The 18,758-nt window shown below is 40.2% G+C and overlaps 2 protein-coding genes across 4 annotated transcripts in view; both read right to left on the bottom strand.

Moving 5' to 3' along the window:
• Positions 1–415: 415 nt before the first annotated feature.
• Positions 416–1,239, bottom strand: LOC140495661 (claudin-2-like). Its single transcript, XM_072594652.1, has one exon. The coding sequence runs from the start codon at positions 1,121–1,123 to the stop codon at positions 416–418; it is 708 nt and encodes a 235-aa protein (XP_072450753.1). The 5' UTR covers positions 1,124–1,239.
• A 3,091-nt stretch (positions 1,240–4,330) lies between these two features.
• The window catches only part of LOC140495885 (claudin-2-like), a 28,745-nt gene continuing 14,317 nt past the window's right edge, over positions 4,331–18,758 (bottom strand). The window contains exons 1-2 of one of the 3 annotated variants that reach the window (XM_072595126.1): positions 14,318–14,377; positions 4,331–9,842 (exon numbers count right to left, since the gene is read on the bottom strand). In XM_072595126.1, the coding sequence (XP_072451227.1) occupies positions 9,015–9,722 (708 nt within the window). In that variant the 5' untranslated portion in view covers positions 9,723–9,842; positions 14,318–14,377 and the 3' untranslated portion in view covers positions 4,331–9,014. Of the gene's footprint in view, positions 9,843–13,343; positions 13,456–14,317; positions 14,378–18,758 lie in introns of those variants that run through there. The other 2 variants (XM_072595128.1, XM_072595127.1) reach the window with 2 other exon arrangements.

Here is an 18,758-nt window from a genome sequence, read left to right as displayed (position 1 = left end):
AGCTGTGACAATCTTTTCACCGACAGTAAAGATAATTCTGAGATGTTCAGGTTGTCGTGTTGTTTACTCAGCAATTCCTCCCCTAAGGTTATTTTTGCTGTAAAAGCCAGATCTGAAGGAAGAAACAAGTACTATGACATTGTTTAATTCTAACTAACAAATTATACCGCGATCCTAGTAAATTACCTTTTACAGGATCAAAAGCTGTGAGATTGAAAATCTTATTCGTGAAATTTTACACAATCAGATGTATTCTAGATGGTTGGAAGGATATTTAAACTTATTGCTTCACCACAGAATTACATAAATTATTCCCTCAAACAGTGCTATTCTGTCATAAAGAACAATCTTTATAATTATGGTATGAAGTAATTCTATTGTGGCCCAAACATGCCACTGAACACACAGATGGAATCTACACATAACCAGTCAGATTGTAGGAGTTGAATTCCGATTTTGCTGCTTTTGACTGAACAGATGCAGCTGATGGAGCAGGTGCAGAGCGGTTGGCTGCAGGATTCTGGTAGGACATTGGTCGTCTACTGTAGGGCTCAGTTCTCCTACCTACAAATGACAGGGACAGCATGACTCCTCCAATGATGGACAGCATCGCGGCAACGACCCCAAGGTACAAAGACTCACCAATCTCAAACTTGAGGTCACCAGGAATCAATGGATTGTTGAAATTCAGTATCACTCCATTCATTGTCCATGCCACTGGCACCAATCCTGCTAGGCCAGCTATGATAAAGAAAACTCCTCCGGTGCCAGCAATCTTGTCTTTTATTGGAGAATCCTTGGCACACACTGTGCATTTCATGCCAATCACAGAGATTGTTATAGCCAGTAATGAGACAGAAACTGAGGTGACCATCATGGCACGGGCAGTTTGCAGGTCTGCCGGCAGTTCTAGGACGGAGTTATATGTATCACATTGGAAAACACCAGTGCTGAACATGGCACATTCCCACCACAGCCCTTTCATGTAGACAATAGCAGTTACGACATTTGCTCCAATGTGTGCCGTGATCCTCCAGTGGGGCATAATAGTAGCTGACAATGTCCCAACCATGCCGATTATGCATACGATCAAAGCTACTAATTGCATGGCAGTGTTAGCCATTGTGAAACTCAAAAGGTTTTCCTCAAAAATAGTTCTTGCGTCCTTACAGGATGCATCCAGTGCAAAACTCTGCTTCAAATGCCTGTTGTTCCCGTTAGTGACCTGGCTTCATGTGTCTATCTGAAACCATAAAGATTAAAGTTTTATTGATGACTGCTGAATAAGTGACCTTGGTCCCTTAATTACCTGCAGTAGCTAAGCTTAGCAAATAATAACTTTTCTTTATTGAACTTCCACAAAAAGCTGAAATTATTTCATTTGAGCTATTTATCACAGGATGCTTCAGTTTGAAACCTTCCATTCACAAATGACTTTACCATCTGCTGCCCTTTTATCGGCGCACATTTATGTTATCACTCCATTTTCTTTAGATCTAAAGGGTAAAGTAGCCTGAGTTGTGACTAAAGCACGTCTGCTATTCACTGTGTTCCTCAATGTATATACATCAGGGAATTTAAACCCACTATGTGTCTGCATAGCTTTTGTGGAAAATAGTTTGCGGAACTCTTTTGGAAGTTGAAATCTGTTTATGAATCAGGGATGGTCATGTTAACCGCTTAGCTTTTACATGGGGATATCATTAACACTTAACTAAAATTCACATGATAGTTGACTGCAAAGCATCGTTATACATGACAGTTGACATTATCCAGGAAACAGTTATGAAGAATTGTTGTTAGTGTGTGTATTGGATCAAGACTCAAAAGTATTTTCTCTTTGGAGAATCATGAATTCACGGCTGCTGGTGCCACCAAGAAACTGTTAACAGCAGAAGAGCACCTTACCCTGATACCTCAACATTTGTCATTCAGCTATCACTTTCAACGAGAATGCTCACAATTGGATCTTCAAAGAATTTCCCAAAACACTCATGATGCCATCAGAACCATTGCTCCACCTGCCCCTTGCTTTTTTGAGGCATGACCCATTGTAAACCCAGGGCTCAGGACCATTCTGCTTGCAAGCTGCAGGCGTGAAGCTATTACCCCACTGTAATCCATGATGCTGGTAAAATGGGAAATTGACCTGGAGATCAAGTCAGAAAAGTTAAAGAGGTAATCCAGAGAGTGAGAGGGGAGAAAGGGAATGGGGCAGACAGTTTAACTTAGAAACAGGAGGAGAATTGCTATTTCTGTTGTTTTACCAAAATAAATTTGTAATGTACCTGCATCCAATTATAAGTGGCTTTTGGTATTGTCTTTTAAGATGATCTCACTCACCTGTTTGCACCAATGTTCCTGATCTACTATGTGGGTGAGTGGCTCCAAAGCAGCCTGCAGGCTTTGCTCTAATAACACATAGTACAAAAGGTTTAAAGCCAGTGTACACTATAAAAACCCAGACATAATTAAATTGTAAAGGAAATATTGTACACTCTGTTTCAAATCCTCAAAACAAGTGTAGCACATTGTCTATTTACATCTGAAAGTGAAAACCAATTGAATATGAGGAACCCTCTGTTTGGAAAAAGTTTGCAGCAAAATGAGTCATTTGCACTCTTGATATCATCACTGTGCAAGATGTTTCATTTAGGTATTAAGCACATAAGATTAGATTAGTTACAGTGTGGAAACAGGCCTTTCGGCCCAACAAGTCCACACCAACCCGCAAACCACCCGGACCCATTCCCCTACATTTACCCCTTCACCTAACACTATAGGCAATTTAGCATGGCCAATTCACCTGACCTGTACATTTTTGGACTGTGGGAGGAAACCGGAGCACCCGGAGGAAACCCACGCAGACACGGAGAGAATGTGCAAACTCCACACAGTCAGTCGCCTGAGGCGGGAATTGAACCCGGGTCTCTGGCGCTGTGAGGCAGCAGTGCTAACCACTGTGCCACTGTGCCGCCCACATATTGGGTAAATTTTAAATATCAGTGCCAAATAATATGCAGGGCTGTTTTCTCACTGGGGCAGTAAGTTCGATGTCTGATTTTCAGTATTCACAGAATCGGAGTGAGGTGAACTCACCCACAATGTGGCTGAGGATAGGTCCATAAGAACATAAGTCCAGAAGATATAGGAGCAAAATTAGGTTCTTCAACTCTGCTCTCCCATTTGTTCATGGCTAATATCGTTCACAATTCTAATTTCCAAGTCTTTTCTTCTAACACTCAGTTTCTTGGTTAGTAAAGCGATACACTCAATTGGCCTCCACAGCCCTCTGCAGCAATGAGTTCCATAGATTAACCATCCTCTGGCTAAAGAAATTCCTCCTTGTCTCAGTTCTAATGGGTCATACCTTCACTCTGAGGCTGTGCCCTCAGGTCCCAGTCTGCCCTACTAGTGGAGACATTTTCTCCACATACATTGTATCCAGGCCTCTCAGCATTCTGTTAGTTTCAAAGAGATCCTCCCTCAGCATTCTGAACTCCATCAAGTACAGACCCAGAATCCTCAACTGGTCCTCATATGATAAGCCCTTCATCCCCGGAATCATTCTTGTAAACCTTCTCGAAGACCAGCACATCTTTCCTTAGATATGGGGGCTAAAACTGCTCGCAATATTCCAAATGCAGTCTGACCAGAACTTTATACAGTCTCAGGAGTGCATGTCTGCTCTTGTATTCTGGTTCACTTGAAATTATTGCCAAAATTGCATTTGCCTTCCAAACTGCCAACAGAATCTACATGTTAAGCTTAAGAGAATCCTAAACTAGAGGTCCCATGTCCCTTTGTGCTTCAGACTTCTGAAGCCTTTCCCACTTTAGAAAATAGTCTATGTCTCTATTCTCAGAAACTCATACTTGCCCACATTGTTTTCCACTTCTTTGCCTACTCTCCTGGCCTGTTCAATCTTTCTGCAGCCTCCACACTTCCTCAATACTATCCATCCCTCTACCTACCTTTGTGTCACTATAATTTTATTTTCGGTCACTCATAATCTGAGATCATAACATATATAATCTATTTGATTTAGGTCAGTCTAATGACTGGTAATAGTGGGGGAAATCCAGACTTCAATCTTCCAGCGCATCTGACAATGGATAGCAGTGCTGCACCTTTATGTAATTCATCCATTCATAACAACTCTCACCCACTGCTTATAGGAAGCAGAACAGGAAACCAACCCCATGATTCAATTTGGTGCAGACAGCATAATAAGTAAAGAAGATCAGAGTAAAAAACAAAGCAGATTTGATGAACTCGGAACTGCGCCTATTAAATCATCAGTAATACACATAGAAATGACTCGAGGGTATGACATGAAACATGATTTTATTGCAATTTGTAATGAGTCATTGATCACAATTGCTTATTTTGTATGTGTTTACCTGAACAAATGAACAAACTAAACTGCAAAGTACATTGATTTCATATTGCAACACAACAGATCAACGAAACATATCACCAACAGCAGGATGCAGTTTTAACAGAAAATAATTTAGTCCATTTTAAATTGCTCTGAAGTTAATATCTTGAAGCTTCTTTTCATTTGTCTGGGCAAAAGGAATATGTTTTTAATATTTCAAATCAATTTCTACGTTAACTAGATTACAGCTAATAGAATAAATTGGTGCATCTTGCTAATCATTTTGCATCTAATCTTGAGAATACAAGTTACAGATTCAAAACTGACATTGTATACCAGATACCTTTTGTTTGCTTTTGGCAATCAGTTCAACAAAGGTTCCCTGGACTAGCTCTTAGGTTGAAACATGACGAGAGGCTCTATAAATTAGGTCTACATTCTGTGGAGTTTAAAATCATCAGTTGGCAACTAATCGAAAGATGCAAGATCCTGAGAGGACTTGATAGAGTTGACATCGATAGTTTGTCTCTCCTAACTTAGGAGTTTGAATATGAGGGCCAATTCTCAGAATAAGGGGACAATCATTTAGGACTGAGTTGAGATGGCACTTCTTCACAGAAATGATTGTGAATTTTCGCACTACCTTACTTCAAGGCATTCTGAATGCTGCTTTACTGATTATATTTAAGGCTGGGATAGATTGATTTTTCACTTCTCAGGACGTCAAGAGAGCTGATGGAAAGATAGACTTGAAGGCAAAGATCGGCAATGATAATATCAAATGATGGAACAGGCTGGATAGGCAGTATGGTGTACTCCTGCTCTTATTTCTTTTCTGTTATTTCCCTGAGGAATCATTCATGAGTATTCAGAACTGTATTTGTTGTCAGCAGGCCTTTTAAAAATATTCATATGGACACAATATAACTTTTTTCTCGTCTGTATTTCTTAAAAGTCATTCAGAAAGTACATACATATTTTAATTTTACATGATTAATACTTTTTTAAAACTTCCACTCAAAACAGAGAGCATCTCAGCCTCTGTACTGCAGAACTCTGGAGTCTCGAGGAGCATATTTTGGTGAAGTAAAGACTCCACGTGTGCTTCTGGAATGTTGCAGGACAAGACACGTCAAAATAACTCTGTGATCAATAAGAAACCCAGATAATATTCATATCGGATTCAGCAATGACATACTGATATTAAAAATATGTGTATTCATAGCAGTGAATTGAATTGCACAAGTTGGTTAATTGCCAAGCTGTTATAAGCTGAATAGTCAAATTATGTCACTGTGACATGGGAGTTCCTGTAAATAAAAGGTGGTGCAGATTATGAAATGCAAATAACATGGTGGATGCCATGGAAATGCTTAAGCTGCCTTTTACATTATCCTTCCATCACAATACATGTAAACAAAAACTGAGTAATTTATGATATTTCATCTAAATCTGTGGCCACATTTTTGCCTTTATAATTAAATCTATAGATTTAATCAACTGCTTAGTTTTACATGCATGTAATCAAGTTTTACCGACCCTTAAATGAAGCTGTCAGCCTGATATACAGTGTAAGATAAGGGTTCATCATTATCTCACTCAAATGTCTTTATTTTCAAATGTGAACCTATGAAGTGGACTCAGTCTATAGCCCTATAGCACCCTTCACACAGACGTCTGAGATGTCTTTACCCAATGTATGCACTGTGCTGTTTCTGTAAGGCAAAAAAAAAACTGGATACCAATCATCGACAGGACATCAGCCAAGTATTCATCAGCTAAGTTGTATGTATTGCCACTATGGCTCAGATCAGATAAATCAGCAATTGGAACTGATCACTTTTCTAACTCTGCACTGTACATTCCGTTCAATTCCACACTGAACCATTGGGGAATACTCAAATGTGACTGTAATGTTACTTTGACAAAAACATAACAATTATTAATAAAATTACTGAACTGTTTTCCAATAAAACACAATTCTATTGAACACCTACATTGGTGTAAAATAATAACAAAGTGGACTGTTTAAGAAATTTGATGCCTTACTGTTATATTTAGCTACAACATTATTTTACAAATTAGAAATGCTTTTATGTTGCCATGAAATGAAACAACTATAAAAGGCACTTCAAGATTTTCCATGAGATTAGCTTGACCTGTTTTTGTAGGCTACCTGTTTACACATTAGTTAAGGTCAGATGTTGGCTTTCCCATGGTGTAAGAGTCCAAAATGCACAAAATTAGAAACACAATAGAGTCATGGAGGTCTACAGCACAGAAAAAAGGCCCTTCAGCCCATAGAGTCTTTGCTGGTTGAAAAAAAAGTTACCTAACTATTCTAATCCAACTTTCCAAGATTTGGCACATTGCCTTGTATGCTTTGGCATTATGAGCACAGATGTAAATATTTAAATATTATGAGGGTTTCTATCTCTACCACCCTTACAAGCAATGAGTTCCAGATTCCTACCACCTTCTGTTAAAAAGATCTTTCTTCCCATCCCCTGTAAACCATGTGCCGCTGAACTTTGATCTCTACCCCCTAATCACTGATGCCTCCACCCAGGGGGAAAAGTTCCTTTCTTTCTACTCTGTCTATCCCCTCACAATTTCATAAATCTCAATCATGTCTCCCTTCAGTCTCCACTGATCCAAAGAAAATGACACAGTCTATCAATTTCTCTTCACAACTAAAAACTGTCCAGCTCAGACTACATCCTGGTAAATCTCTGCTACATACTCTCCAGTGCTATTGTATCTCTCCTATAATATGGATTCCAGAATCGTATTCAATGTCTACACATAGCTTAACCAATGTTTTATACAGTTCCAGCATAATGTCATATCATTAATTGAACCTAAACAAACAAAAGCACGGTTCTAACACAGGCAAGTTTGGTAACTTCAATAGGTGAGGCAGGAACATTAGCTGGGGAGGTGTTACACAGCATTAGAAAATATTCGAGAGCTTCAGAAGTGAAGTTAGCTGTAAAATGGATTAGACCATGTCATCGGCATTAGTATATATATGATATAGAACATTAAACAGCAAACACACAGGATAAACATTGTATTATGAAATTCAACCATAAACTTTGCAATGGAGAATATAAATTTAATTTAGCAAGAGGGTTGTTAAATAGCCAGTGGAAATATTTTCCAAAATGTTAATTGTTTGCAGTTTTTTCCAAAATAAGGAAGGAGTAAAAAATCCATCAAATCAACATGATGCTGCTTGCTAGAAAGGGACAACTCTGTAGTTAGGTTGCGTGGAGAAATTAAATACCTCCCACAATAGGTTTTAGTGGGTAGGTTAATGTAATGTGTTCCATGGTCTGGGACACATGCCCATAATTGCACTGAGGGTTTTCTCTCACGTGAGCTTGTGGAGCAGGAAGCCATAATTTCCTATCCTGTGCTTACTAAGCTGAATTCTGTTCACTGTCTTGGAGAGCAATGGGTGCTGTTTCATAGATGATGAAGTGCTGACTGTTTAGTTCCATTGCGCATATTGTCATAACTATTGTAGATTAGACTCAATGGGTGGTATCTTTCCATCTGCACTAAGGTGGCTTTGGAATGAATGATGTTTGGGGGAGCATTTGCAGCATAATCTGTTGGGTCGGTCACTTCTGACTGCATCATCAGAGACACGGTAAACAATGGACATGGCTACCACTTGGCAGCAGCAGGTAGCCCAACGGAAGCAACTAACTGACCATGTGAGACAGGTTTGGGGAGCTGTTGTGATCCTATTAACGGTGCTAGGCCCCAGGCTATGGGAAATTTCCTGCAGCTCTCCGGAGTCAGCTACCTGGCAGATGGTGATTGTGGGCCAGTGAGGCATCCTTTTCCTAACCCTGTCACCCTCTATAATGATAGTCTGGTAGCTGTGGCCACAAATATTTTTTGAGTTTCAGACATTTTCAGCGAACGCCAAATCCGTGGGCCATTTGGTGCCTGGCCTACGCTGCATCTTTAACAATATAACGCTTTTAGAGATAGCCTCTGAACTGGCAAGCTCCAGGATGCTCACAAAGATTGGTGACCAAGTACCATCAGCAACGGTAGAACTTGCTTTTGATCTCTTCAGTAATTTCTTAAAAACAGTAAGATAGTGTCCGAAACCCTTGCCTCACCATCTGAGCCCCAGCCCTGGTATAAACACTTCCACAAAGATAACCTGAAATCCAGTTGCTTCTTTGGAAAATGACATTGAATACAAGCTGAGACAATTTTTTTTGCCAACAGTAAAGATAATTCTGAGATGTTCAGCTTGCCATTTTTTAAGACATTTTTTGAGGTAAAAGTCGGATCTGAAGAAAGGAAGAAACAAATACTACATAAGCTTAATGCTAACAATCAGTTATACTGCGATCCCAGTAAAATCACTTTTTACAATATCAAATGCAGTGAGACAGGAGATTTCTTTCTCAAAATTTATAGAATCATCGGTAACTAAATCATGAGTTGTGGGAACGTTTAATCCTTATCATGCTAAGATCTTTACAGTGAAATTAAGTAAATTCCTCTGAATAGAACAATCCTGTCACAAAGAATAATCTTTATCATTACAGCATTAAGTAATTCCACTGCGCTCCAAACATGCCACTGAACACACAGATGGAATCTACACATAACCAGTCAGATTGTAGGAGTTGAATTCCGATTTTGCTGCTTTTGACTGAACAGTTGCAGCCGATGGAGCAGGTGCAGAGCGGTTGGCTGCAGGATTCTGGTAGGACATTGGTCGTCTACTGTAGGGCTCAGTTCTCCTACCTATAAATGACAGGGACAGCATGACTCCTCCAATGATGGACAGCATCGCAGCAACGACCCCAAGGTACAAAGACTCACCAATCTCAAACTTGAGGTCACCAGGAATCAATGGATTGTTGAAATTCAGTATCACTCCATTCATTGTCCATGCCACTGGCACCAATCCCGCTAGGCCAGCTATGATAAAGAAAACTCCTCCGGTGCCAGCAACCTTGTCTTTTATTGGAGAATCCTTGGCACACACTGTGCATTTCATGCCAACCACAGAGATTGTTATAGCCAGTAATGAGAGACCAACTGAAATAACCATCATGGCACGGGCAGTTTGCAGGTCTGCCGGCAGTTCCAGGACTGAGTTGTAAGTTTCGCATTGGAAAACACCAGTACTGAACATGGCACATGCCCACCATAATCCTTTCATGTAGACAATAGCAGTTACAACATTTGCTCCAATGTGTGCCGTGATCCTCCAGTGGGGCATAATAGTAGCTGACAATGTCCCAACCATGCCGATTATGCATACGATCAAAGCTACTAATTGCATGGCAGTGTTAGCCATTGTGAAACTCAAAAGGTTTTCCTCAAAAATAGTTCTTGCGTCCTTACAGGATGCATCCAGTGCAAAACTCTGCTTCAAATGCCTGTTGTTCCCGTTAGTGACCTGGCTTCATGTGTCTATCTGAAACCATAAAGATTAAAGTTTTACTGATGAATGCTGAATAAGTGACCTTGGTCCCTGCAGTAACTAAGCTTAGCAAATAATAAGTTTCCTTTATTGCACTAATACAAAGAGTTGAAGTTACGTTTTATTTGAAATTCACTGAAATAATCATTTAAAAGGATTGTTTTGTTTTTACAATGGTGAGACTACCACGTGCAACTCAACCTTAAATACCCCTATCACATTGAGACGATCATGTACCTGACAATTCACTTACATACTTACAACTTGCATTCAGTATTTGAACTAGTGGATTTTATTTCATCATGCTCAAAGTTGGAGTGCCATCGATCATTATGACACTTAGCATATTGTTAAACTCAATTTAAAAAATGTTAATGCATGCAAAGTATCACTAGTCATTCACTCCTTCTCACAAAGTGACTCTGGCTTCCAATTCTGGGGCTGTCTTTCAGATGAGAACTGAAATTAAGGTGCAAAACTGTTCATTTCTTACATGAGCTACTGTTGGCCCTCTAATTCTATCTGCATCTCCTTTATTCTTCTCTTTGCTTATCCAACTGCTCCTACATGCCGGGTGCCCACAAACTGCTTGCAAGCAAAGACAGGTTTCAACTACAGGGGGCTATGTCATCTGCAGCAACTCTCAAAGATATTCTGTTGGTGTGGGAGAATAAAATTGGGAGGGTAGTTATGATCAGACTGAGAAACAAGTGTGTGATTGTGGTACTACAGCAGGCCTGGAATAAAAGCTGCTGTCCAATCAATTACATAGTTCTAATAAGCTTATAGTTTTACTGGCAGTCTTCTGTAGTCCTTTTAGGAATGATGTGTGGATCACATTTTCCTGAATACAACAGGTCTGATCGTGTTACACACACTCCTGACCAGTTCACAACCTGTTTGTGGAGGGACCACAGACATCAGCAGCTCAATGTGAAATGCTAATTGGATTTGAGACACAATTACAACCACGCTGGTGACTTCTGCTTTAGGTATCATCATACATTGTCAGCAGTGCCACGTTTAAAGCCTAAAGTCAGATTCCCATAGGGTGACATGGTGGCTCAGTGGTTAGCACTGCTTCCTCATAACACGAGGGATCCGGGATCAATTCCATCCTCTGGTGACTGTTTGCATGATTTCCCTGTGTCAGTGTGGGTTTGGTCTGGTCCAAACATGTGTAGGGTAGGTGGATTAGCCATGTTAGATTGCCTGTAGTATAAAGAGATGTGCAGGCTGTGTGGATGAACAAGGGGTTATTGCCCCAGTCGACCTATCATCTTGACCTGCTCCTGCCCCACTGAACACATCTCTACATATCTTAACACCATCCTACCCCCTTGGTCAAGGAATTCCTCAGTTAGGTTTGGGACACCACCCACCCCTTCCAACCCCTCTATGACCTTTGCTTCCCCGGCCCCAATGCCTCATCTTCACCATGGACATCCAGTCCCTGTACACATCTATCCACTGTGACGAAAGCCTCCAAGCCCTCCATTTCTTCATCTCACACTGACCCAACCAATACCCTTCCACTGACACTCTCATTTGATTGGCTGAACTGGCCCTCACCCTCAATAATTTCTCCTTCGAATCCTCCCTCTTCCTCCAGAAAAAGGGTTAGCCATGGGCACCTGCATGGACCCCAGCTATGCCTGTCTCTTTGTCAGGTACATGGAACAACCCATCTTCCACAGCTACACCAGCACCATACTCCACCTTTTTCTCCATTACGTTGATGACTATATCAGTGCCACCTCATGCTGCCACGAGGAGGTTGAACAGTTCATCAACTTCACCACCACATTTCCCCCTGACCATACATTCACCTGGACTACCTCGGACACCTCCCTCCCCTTCCTGGACCTCTCCATCTCAATTAACGGTGACCGACTCAACACAGACATTGACTACAAACTCACCAACTCCCACTGCTACCTGCACTACACCTTCTTCCACCCTGCCTCTTGCAAAAATGCTGTCCCTTATTCACAAATCCTCCATCTCTGCAACATCTGCTCCCAGGAGGATCAATTCCACCACAGAACATTCCAGATGGCCTCCTTCTTCAAAGATCACAATTTCCTCTCCCATATGGTTGATGATGGAGTTTACACATTCTCGACATGTCTGCGTGGGTTTCCTCCAGGTGCTCTGGTTTCCTCCCATAATCCATAGATGTGCAGGTTAGGTGAATTGGCCATGCTGACTTGCCGGTGCATCTCATCCACTTCCTGCGCCTCCATCCTCAAACCCCACCCCTCCAACTGCAACAAGGACAGAAACCCTCTGGTTCTCACCTTCCACCCTATCAAGATCCGGATACATTGCATTATTCTCTGCCGTTTCCACCACCTACAAACACACCACACCACCAGAGTTATATTACCTTCCCCACCCCTATCTGCGTTCTGTAAAGACCATTCCCTCCACAACTGCCCTGTTAGGTCCATGCCCACCACTAACCCACCGTCTCCTCCCGACACCTTCCTCTGCCACTGCAACAATTGCAAAACCTGCGCCCACACCTCCCCCCCTTACCTCTGTCTAAGCCCCAAAAGGATCCTTCCACATCTGTCAGCAATTTACCTGCACCCCCACACATGTCATCTACTAGATCTGTTGCTCCTGATGTTGTCTCCACTACAGTGGGGAGACAGGATGCCTAATTGCAGAATGCTTCAGAGAACATTTCCAGGACACACGCACAAAACAATCCTACTGCCCCATGGCCAAAAACTTCAACTCCCCCTCCCACTCGCCAAGGACATTGGGAGTCTTGGCCTCCTCCACCGCCAAATCGTTACCACCTGGTGTTTGACTCAGAGGGTAGAAAACCTCTGGAATTTTGTACCTCATAAAGTTGCTGATGCCAGTTCATTGAATATATTTAACCAAAGAAATAGATAGGTTTCTAGACACTAAAAACACTTGGAGAATGGGGAGAGACAGGGAGCATGGTGTCATGATAGAGCATCAGTCATTGAATGATGCAGAAGGCACACTGGGCTATTTTACCTCTATGTTTCTAGGTCAATAGGTCAAAATCATGAAACTGCATTCTTAATCACACTGTAGGTGTATAGACCCCCAGTACTGCAAATGTTCAAGAGGACAGCTCACTGCCACCTTCTCAAGGACAGTTAAGGACAGTTAATAAATACTGGCACAGTCAGCAATGTACACATTCAGTCAAACAATTTTCAAAAAGGTACTGAAATGATACCCCTACACACACCATGTAACTAGGACTGTAATAATTCACTAAATAAGATTAAGGTCAGAGAGATTAAAGAAGCGAACATAAACCTAGAATTAGATATTTACTTTTAAAGTTTGATGTGGAATCTTAAATATTAGTTTACAGAATCAGTATATAACACATTAGTAGCAACAATTGTAGTCCATTATCCCTAGACATAGCTTATGCTAAAGCAAGCAGGGTTATAACTCTTTCGGTAAAAGACTTGTTTATGTGTGGGCTTTCACACTTACCCCTTGTTCCCAGGGTGTTTGGTCAAGTTAAGACAGTACATATAGCAATTCAATATGAATATCAGCAAATAAAATAAATGGATAGATTGTTAGCCATGATGGAGCCTTGACTATCAATATTTGACAAAGTAAAACTGTACCAGTGGCTTAAGCATTAGCATTCTTCATGCTGAGTCAGAAGGTTTGAGATCAAACCTCCCCCCTATACTTGAATGTGAAAATCCAAAGCCGAAATTCATGAGCAGTACTAATGGAATGCTACACTTACAAAAGTATTCTCGTTTAGAGATAATATTATGTTGAGGTCCAGTCTGCCCTCTCAGGTGAATATAAAAGATCTTATGACAATATTTTCAAGGAGATAGGTTATTCTCATGTCTTGCCTAAAGAATTCCTTTTAACTGATATTACAAAAACAAAATATTTGCTGATTATCACTTTGTAATTTTTGAGAGGCTATTCTGCGAAAATTAGCTGCTGGATTTCCTATACAACAGTGACTACACTTCAACAGTACTTCAATGACCATAAAGACCAGCGGTTGTGAAAGTTGCTTCATAACTACAACCTTTTCTTTCAGTTCATTCGACTCATTGAAATGCATTCATGCCATCATTTCTCTGTTCAAATGAATGTACAGCTTTTGCTTTTACTGCTATCCCCATCCTCCAATTCACTCACTCCACCAACCTCAGCACCAAATACCAATTAAAAAGAGTGGATGTTGTCCTTCGTAATAACTTTTCTAAACTGTCTGTTCAAAAGGTTTAGTTTCTGTACACTTATCAGGAGATTACAGTCTGGAATTCAATGGCAAAATACAACCAATGCAAAACCCTACAATTTTAAGGATTTTCGCAGTTTGTTGTTCTTAGAACTTTAGCTGACAAAGCCTCATTTATTTAATTTAATTCTAAATATATTGCTATTAGTTCATTGTTCAGGTTTTAAAAAAGAAAATATGCTTTGCTTACCTCATTACTGACTGCAGTCAGGAAACTGAAATGTGAAAATGAGTGACGGGTAGTACCAAAGCAGCAACTGAGATTGACCTCTAGGTTTTTACTACCCATTCGTAACTAATCCAAAACCACAGTCCTGCAATCAATATTGTGTGTCCTTAAAAAATTGAATTTTTTTCTGAAGCAAATTAGATCAAGGTGCATCACAATTACTGCAGACATTAAATTACTGAAAGCTTTTAAATCCATGACTTAGGCACATTAATTTCTGATTTTGTTTTGAAATTACGAACAATCTGTCATTAATGTGTTAATTCATGCTTAGTGGAAGCAATTTAAGATCCTTTCTCTATATGTAGATTGTTTATGCTCATTTAACCCTTTAAATCCTCTATATTTCTCTGGATACTGTAATAGATATGGATATATAAATGTTAATAAAATATTTTAGTGCAAACACAATTTGCCTTAAATCATAATTGTATATTTATCAGTCATTGTTGGATGTTTCTCAGCTATTGGCTGATACAAAAACATACTTTTCTTTTTAAATGCAATCAAAGTTTGGTGGTGAAAAGGTTAATTTGTTGTGGGAAGGATGTTTTTATTTAATCTCCATCACATGCTTATGCAACAGTAACAAGTTTAGCTTCTTAATCGTATCAATCAGGGCTTAGAAAAGTGGTTTGTCCACAAGTAACATTTTGTTTATGGCACGCACTGCTCCACTCTAGTGATTCTGCTCAAACCCATTCAAAGGAAAATGAGCTTCAAACAATTAGCTAAGGAATATCTTAAATGGCAAACTTGGGTTGATCCCATCAAGTTTATCTACTCATTTGTCCTTCCACCAAAACTGGAGCTGGGCTGTTTTAACAAAGTATTATTCTACTATATAAGCTATCTCACATTTCTCAGTTCACTTGAACAACAGTTTGTTTTGCTGAGTAATTCCTGAGCTCAGACACTGCCTCCTTTAATCACACACTACCAGCGATGTAAATGGTTTCTGATTAACCTGTTCCGTGATGGTATTATGTACCCTGGATCAGGTGAGATTTGAACCCAGGCCTCCTAACTCAGAGTAAGGGACACTACAAAGGCAAAGCAGGGCATCTCCAGCTAATTTCTTCAGCTGTGCCTCCCCACCCACAAGACCACAATAATAATCAAAGTGAATACACAGTTCCTCCATATACAATTGCTACAGTGCCATTTTGAACTCTAATGTTTAATGACACCTTAAGATGTAAGAACTCTTAGGCATATATTTTTAATGAACCGTTGATTGGAAAAGTGCATGTCCATGTTGTGTACTCTGACTTGATGTGCCATAGCCATGTAACCTCTGATGTACTTTCAACTGAAGCAGTAGTCCATTAAACCCGCCAGATAAAACATGGCATATAGCTGAAATAGTGTGGACATATTTTCTGGAAGAAGCAGCAAGGAAGAATTAGAACACCAGTTCCTGGGTGAGTCAGAATATGGGGGTGGCACGGTGGTTAGCACTGCAGACTCACAGTGTCAGAGACCCAAGTTCAATTCCCACCTTGGGCAACTGTCTGTGTGGAGTTTGTACATTCACCCTGTGTCTGTGTGGGTTTGCTCCAGTTTCCTCCCACAATCCAAAGATGTACAGGCCAGGTAAATTGGCGATGCTAAATTCCCCTGGTGTTAGGTGTAGGGGAATGGGTTTGGGTGGGTTGCTTTTTGGAGTGTTGGTGTGGACTTGTTGGGCCAAAGGGCCTGTTTCCACACTGTAAGTAATCTAAAAAAAAATCTAAGATGTGAAGTTTCTGTCCCTAATTTTGTGGAGATGGCAGGTTATAGAAGATAGAATTGAAACACCTTCCAGTCTCATAGTAAAGGTAACTACAGAGTTAGACAAAAACCTGAATAAATAAGGGTCACCCAGTGCTGGGGAAAGAGTGCTACAAAGCTGCATTGGGCCAGAGACCTCATTTAATTGCAGAAAAGCAGATCAAAGAGATTTTGAATACTTTGCAGGTATATTTTGAATCCTCTGCTAATGCCACTTATGAACTGAGGTTGAGAATGTGAGATCAATAAATCATTTACCAAAGAGCACTCCAAATGCTCTCAAATACAGCACTACTGACAAAGAAAGGAGAAACACAAAAGTGGCAACTCTTACAGACCAGCTCAGCAGTGTGTTAGCAGCAAAAAGCCTGGAAAGTTGAGAACTCAATAAAGCTTTGAATAGATTTCACTGTCCCTTGCCAGTGACTGAAGACATTTTGCCACAACTTATGAAGACAATAGTTCTAACTACTCCTGATGTGAAAGATGGTTACTGGGCAGGTGAAGCTGGATGACAGCAGCTATTTACTAACTACATTTTGACTATTGCTTGGGCTATAAACATGTAATTTGACATTCCCACTGTTTTGGAAGAATACCAATGTGGACAACACAAAATTGTTAGTGATTTTCCTGGAGCGGTAGCTACCTGGAAGGCATAATCTGCTGGTCTTTGGATATGGAGAGATTATACAGAAAGCCATCATGGATCATGATCAGAATCTAATGTGATTGATAGAGAGAGTTGTGAGATGAACCTGAAGCTGAACAAGTAACAGTTGCAACTGAAGATCTCTGTTGTAAAGTACAAGGACGATGTATTGTTAAGAAAATGAATTTGCCAGAACCTAACAAGGTAAGAGCTGTAGCGGAGATGCAGCACAACAGATGCAAATGATAGAGCAATGATATATTGGACTTGTGAACAACTAAAGTTGATGCAGTTAGTTCCTGCCTAATATGTCATCAGAATGTGAATGCTTGCTCAATACCAAAGGTGTTTCGCAACACTCAAGAACCAACTCGCATTAAAATTAAACAACTACTGAGCAGCAAGATTAGAATGAGATTTCACAAAGCTAAACTTTGATACAGGTGGGAAACCATTGTCAAAGCTAAGAATTGGAGAGCCAGTCAGAGTTCAAACTTTTAATGCTCTCAACAAATGTGAGCTCTTGTGGCCTCAGAGGACCTGTGTATATCAACTGTCACCTGGATTATATTTGGTAAATGTGAATGCAGACAGCTATTGATGAAAATGTGACATTACCAACTATACAGAGTACAGAACAATCATCAAATCTAGAGGTCCATCAATCCCCAGCAAAAGCAATCAATCACTGATAAAAGTTATCACAGCAGCAGTACTCATCACTGGAATAATATTCCCTAGTGAAAGAACATCACTTCAGGAATGAGCTAACGCCAGAGAAACTATTAAAACAATTTGTTCACACACCATCAGAAGATCTACACAATTTAACAACTGCGTAATGAAGCAGTAACTGCCAAAGTGGGACACAATCAAATTAATACACAGTTTGCTCATCAATGATAATTTTCTGACCTTGTATAGTGAGTAACTTACAATTATAATTGAGAATGCAATGTTGTTTTGTTATAGAAGAGGGAATCTTTTGGAGAAATGCATTTGTACCTTGTAAACTCCTATATGCCTTGTCATAGTCATGTAACCTCTGATGTAGTTACTTTTAATTTTAAGCAGTAGCCATTAAACCTACCAGTTGAAACACACATGTTGGTCAGCTTCTGAAAACATTGTTGTAGGAATGAAATTTTGTTACTGGAATCACTGGAGATTTCAATGTGTTTCAATGGGCAAGATTTTGCTTTCCCTGGTATAACAAAATAAAAGTCCCTGGTATAACAAAATATAAGCAAAATAAAAGTCTGATTTCCGATCTTAATCCTCCAATAATCCTTTCTAACCCTAAAAGGTGACTTTAGGATCTCAACCTTGGGGGTGACTACCTTATTTCTAAGCATATACATCTTATTAATGTCCCAAACCTGGCATTTCCAATTTTCTCCTCCACCAATTAACTAAATGGCACAAATTCTGGACAAATAAAGCAAAGCAGGCTGCAGCTCACCAAATACCTGGGTTATCCATTAAACAACTACTTCTTCGACACAAGATTTTTGCATGTTCCATGGCTATCATCCTCCTCATTTGTCATTCATCCAACTCCATATTAGGAAAACATCAGCCTCAAAACACTACCATGTCTGCTCTTGGACTAACACAGCCATTTCTTCAGGCCTTTGAAACTTTACTTGGAGATGACGCCTTTGACTTGGATGTTTGTGCCAGATCATTTTGCATTCAGGTATAGCCATGCAGTTAAATAGGATGCTTTTGCACCATAATAGGCACATACTCTCAGCTTGCATTCTTAGTGCCCACTCAGGTAAGTATTTCACCTGGGGTCTGCCAGCCTCTGTGTTGGCCATATTGCTTTCTCACTTTAAACAGTTTTGAGCACTTGGTCACAGGCTGCCAGTCTCTGCAATTTAGCTTGTTATTAGCTCAGAGGGAGAGGCAGGAAGCTTGTGATGGTGAGGAGTGCTGAACAGTCAATATATCTGTCAGGAAGTGGGTGAAAAT

This window comes from Chiloscyllium punctatum, chromosome 25 (genome assembly GCF_047496795.1).
Source record: "Chiloscyllium punctatum isolate Juve2018m chromosome 25, sChiPun1.3, whole genome shotgun sequence".
Classification (NCBI taxonomy): Eukaryota; Metazoa; Chordata; class Chondrichthyes; order Orectolobiformes; family Hemiscylliidae; genus Chiloscyllium; species Chiloscyllium punctatum.
Note: the sequence above shows the minus strand (reverse complement) of the source record. Positions and strands in the feature narration are given on the sequence as shown.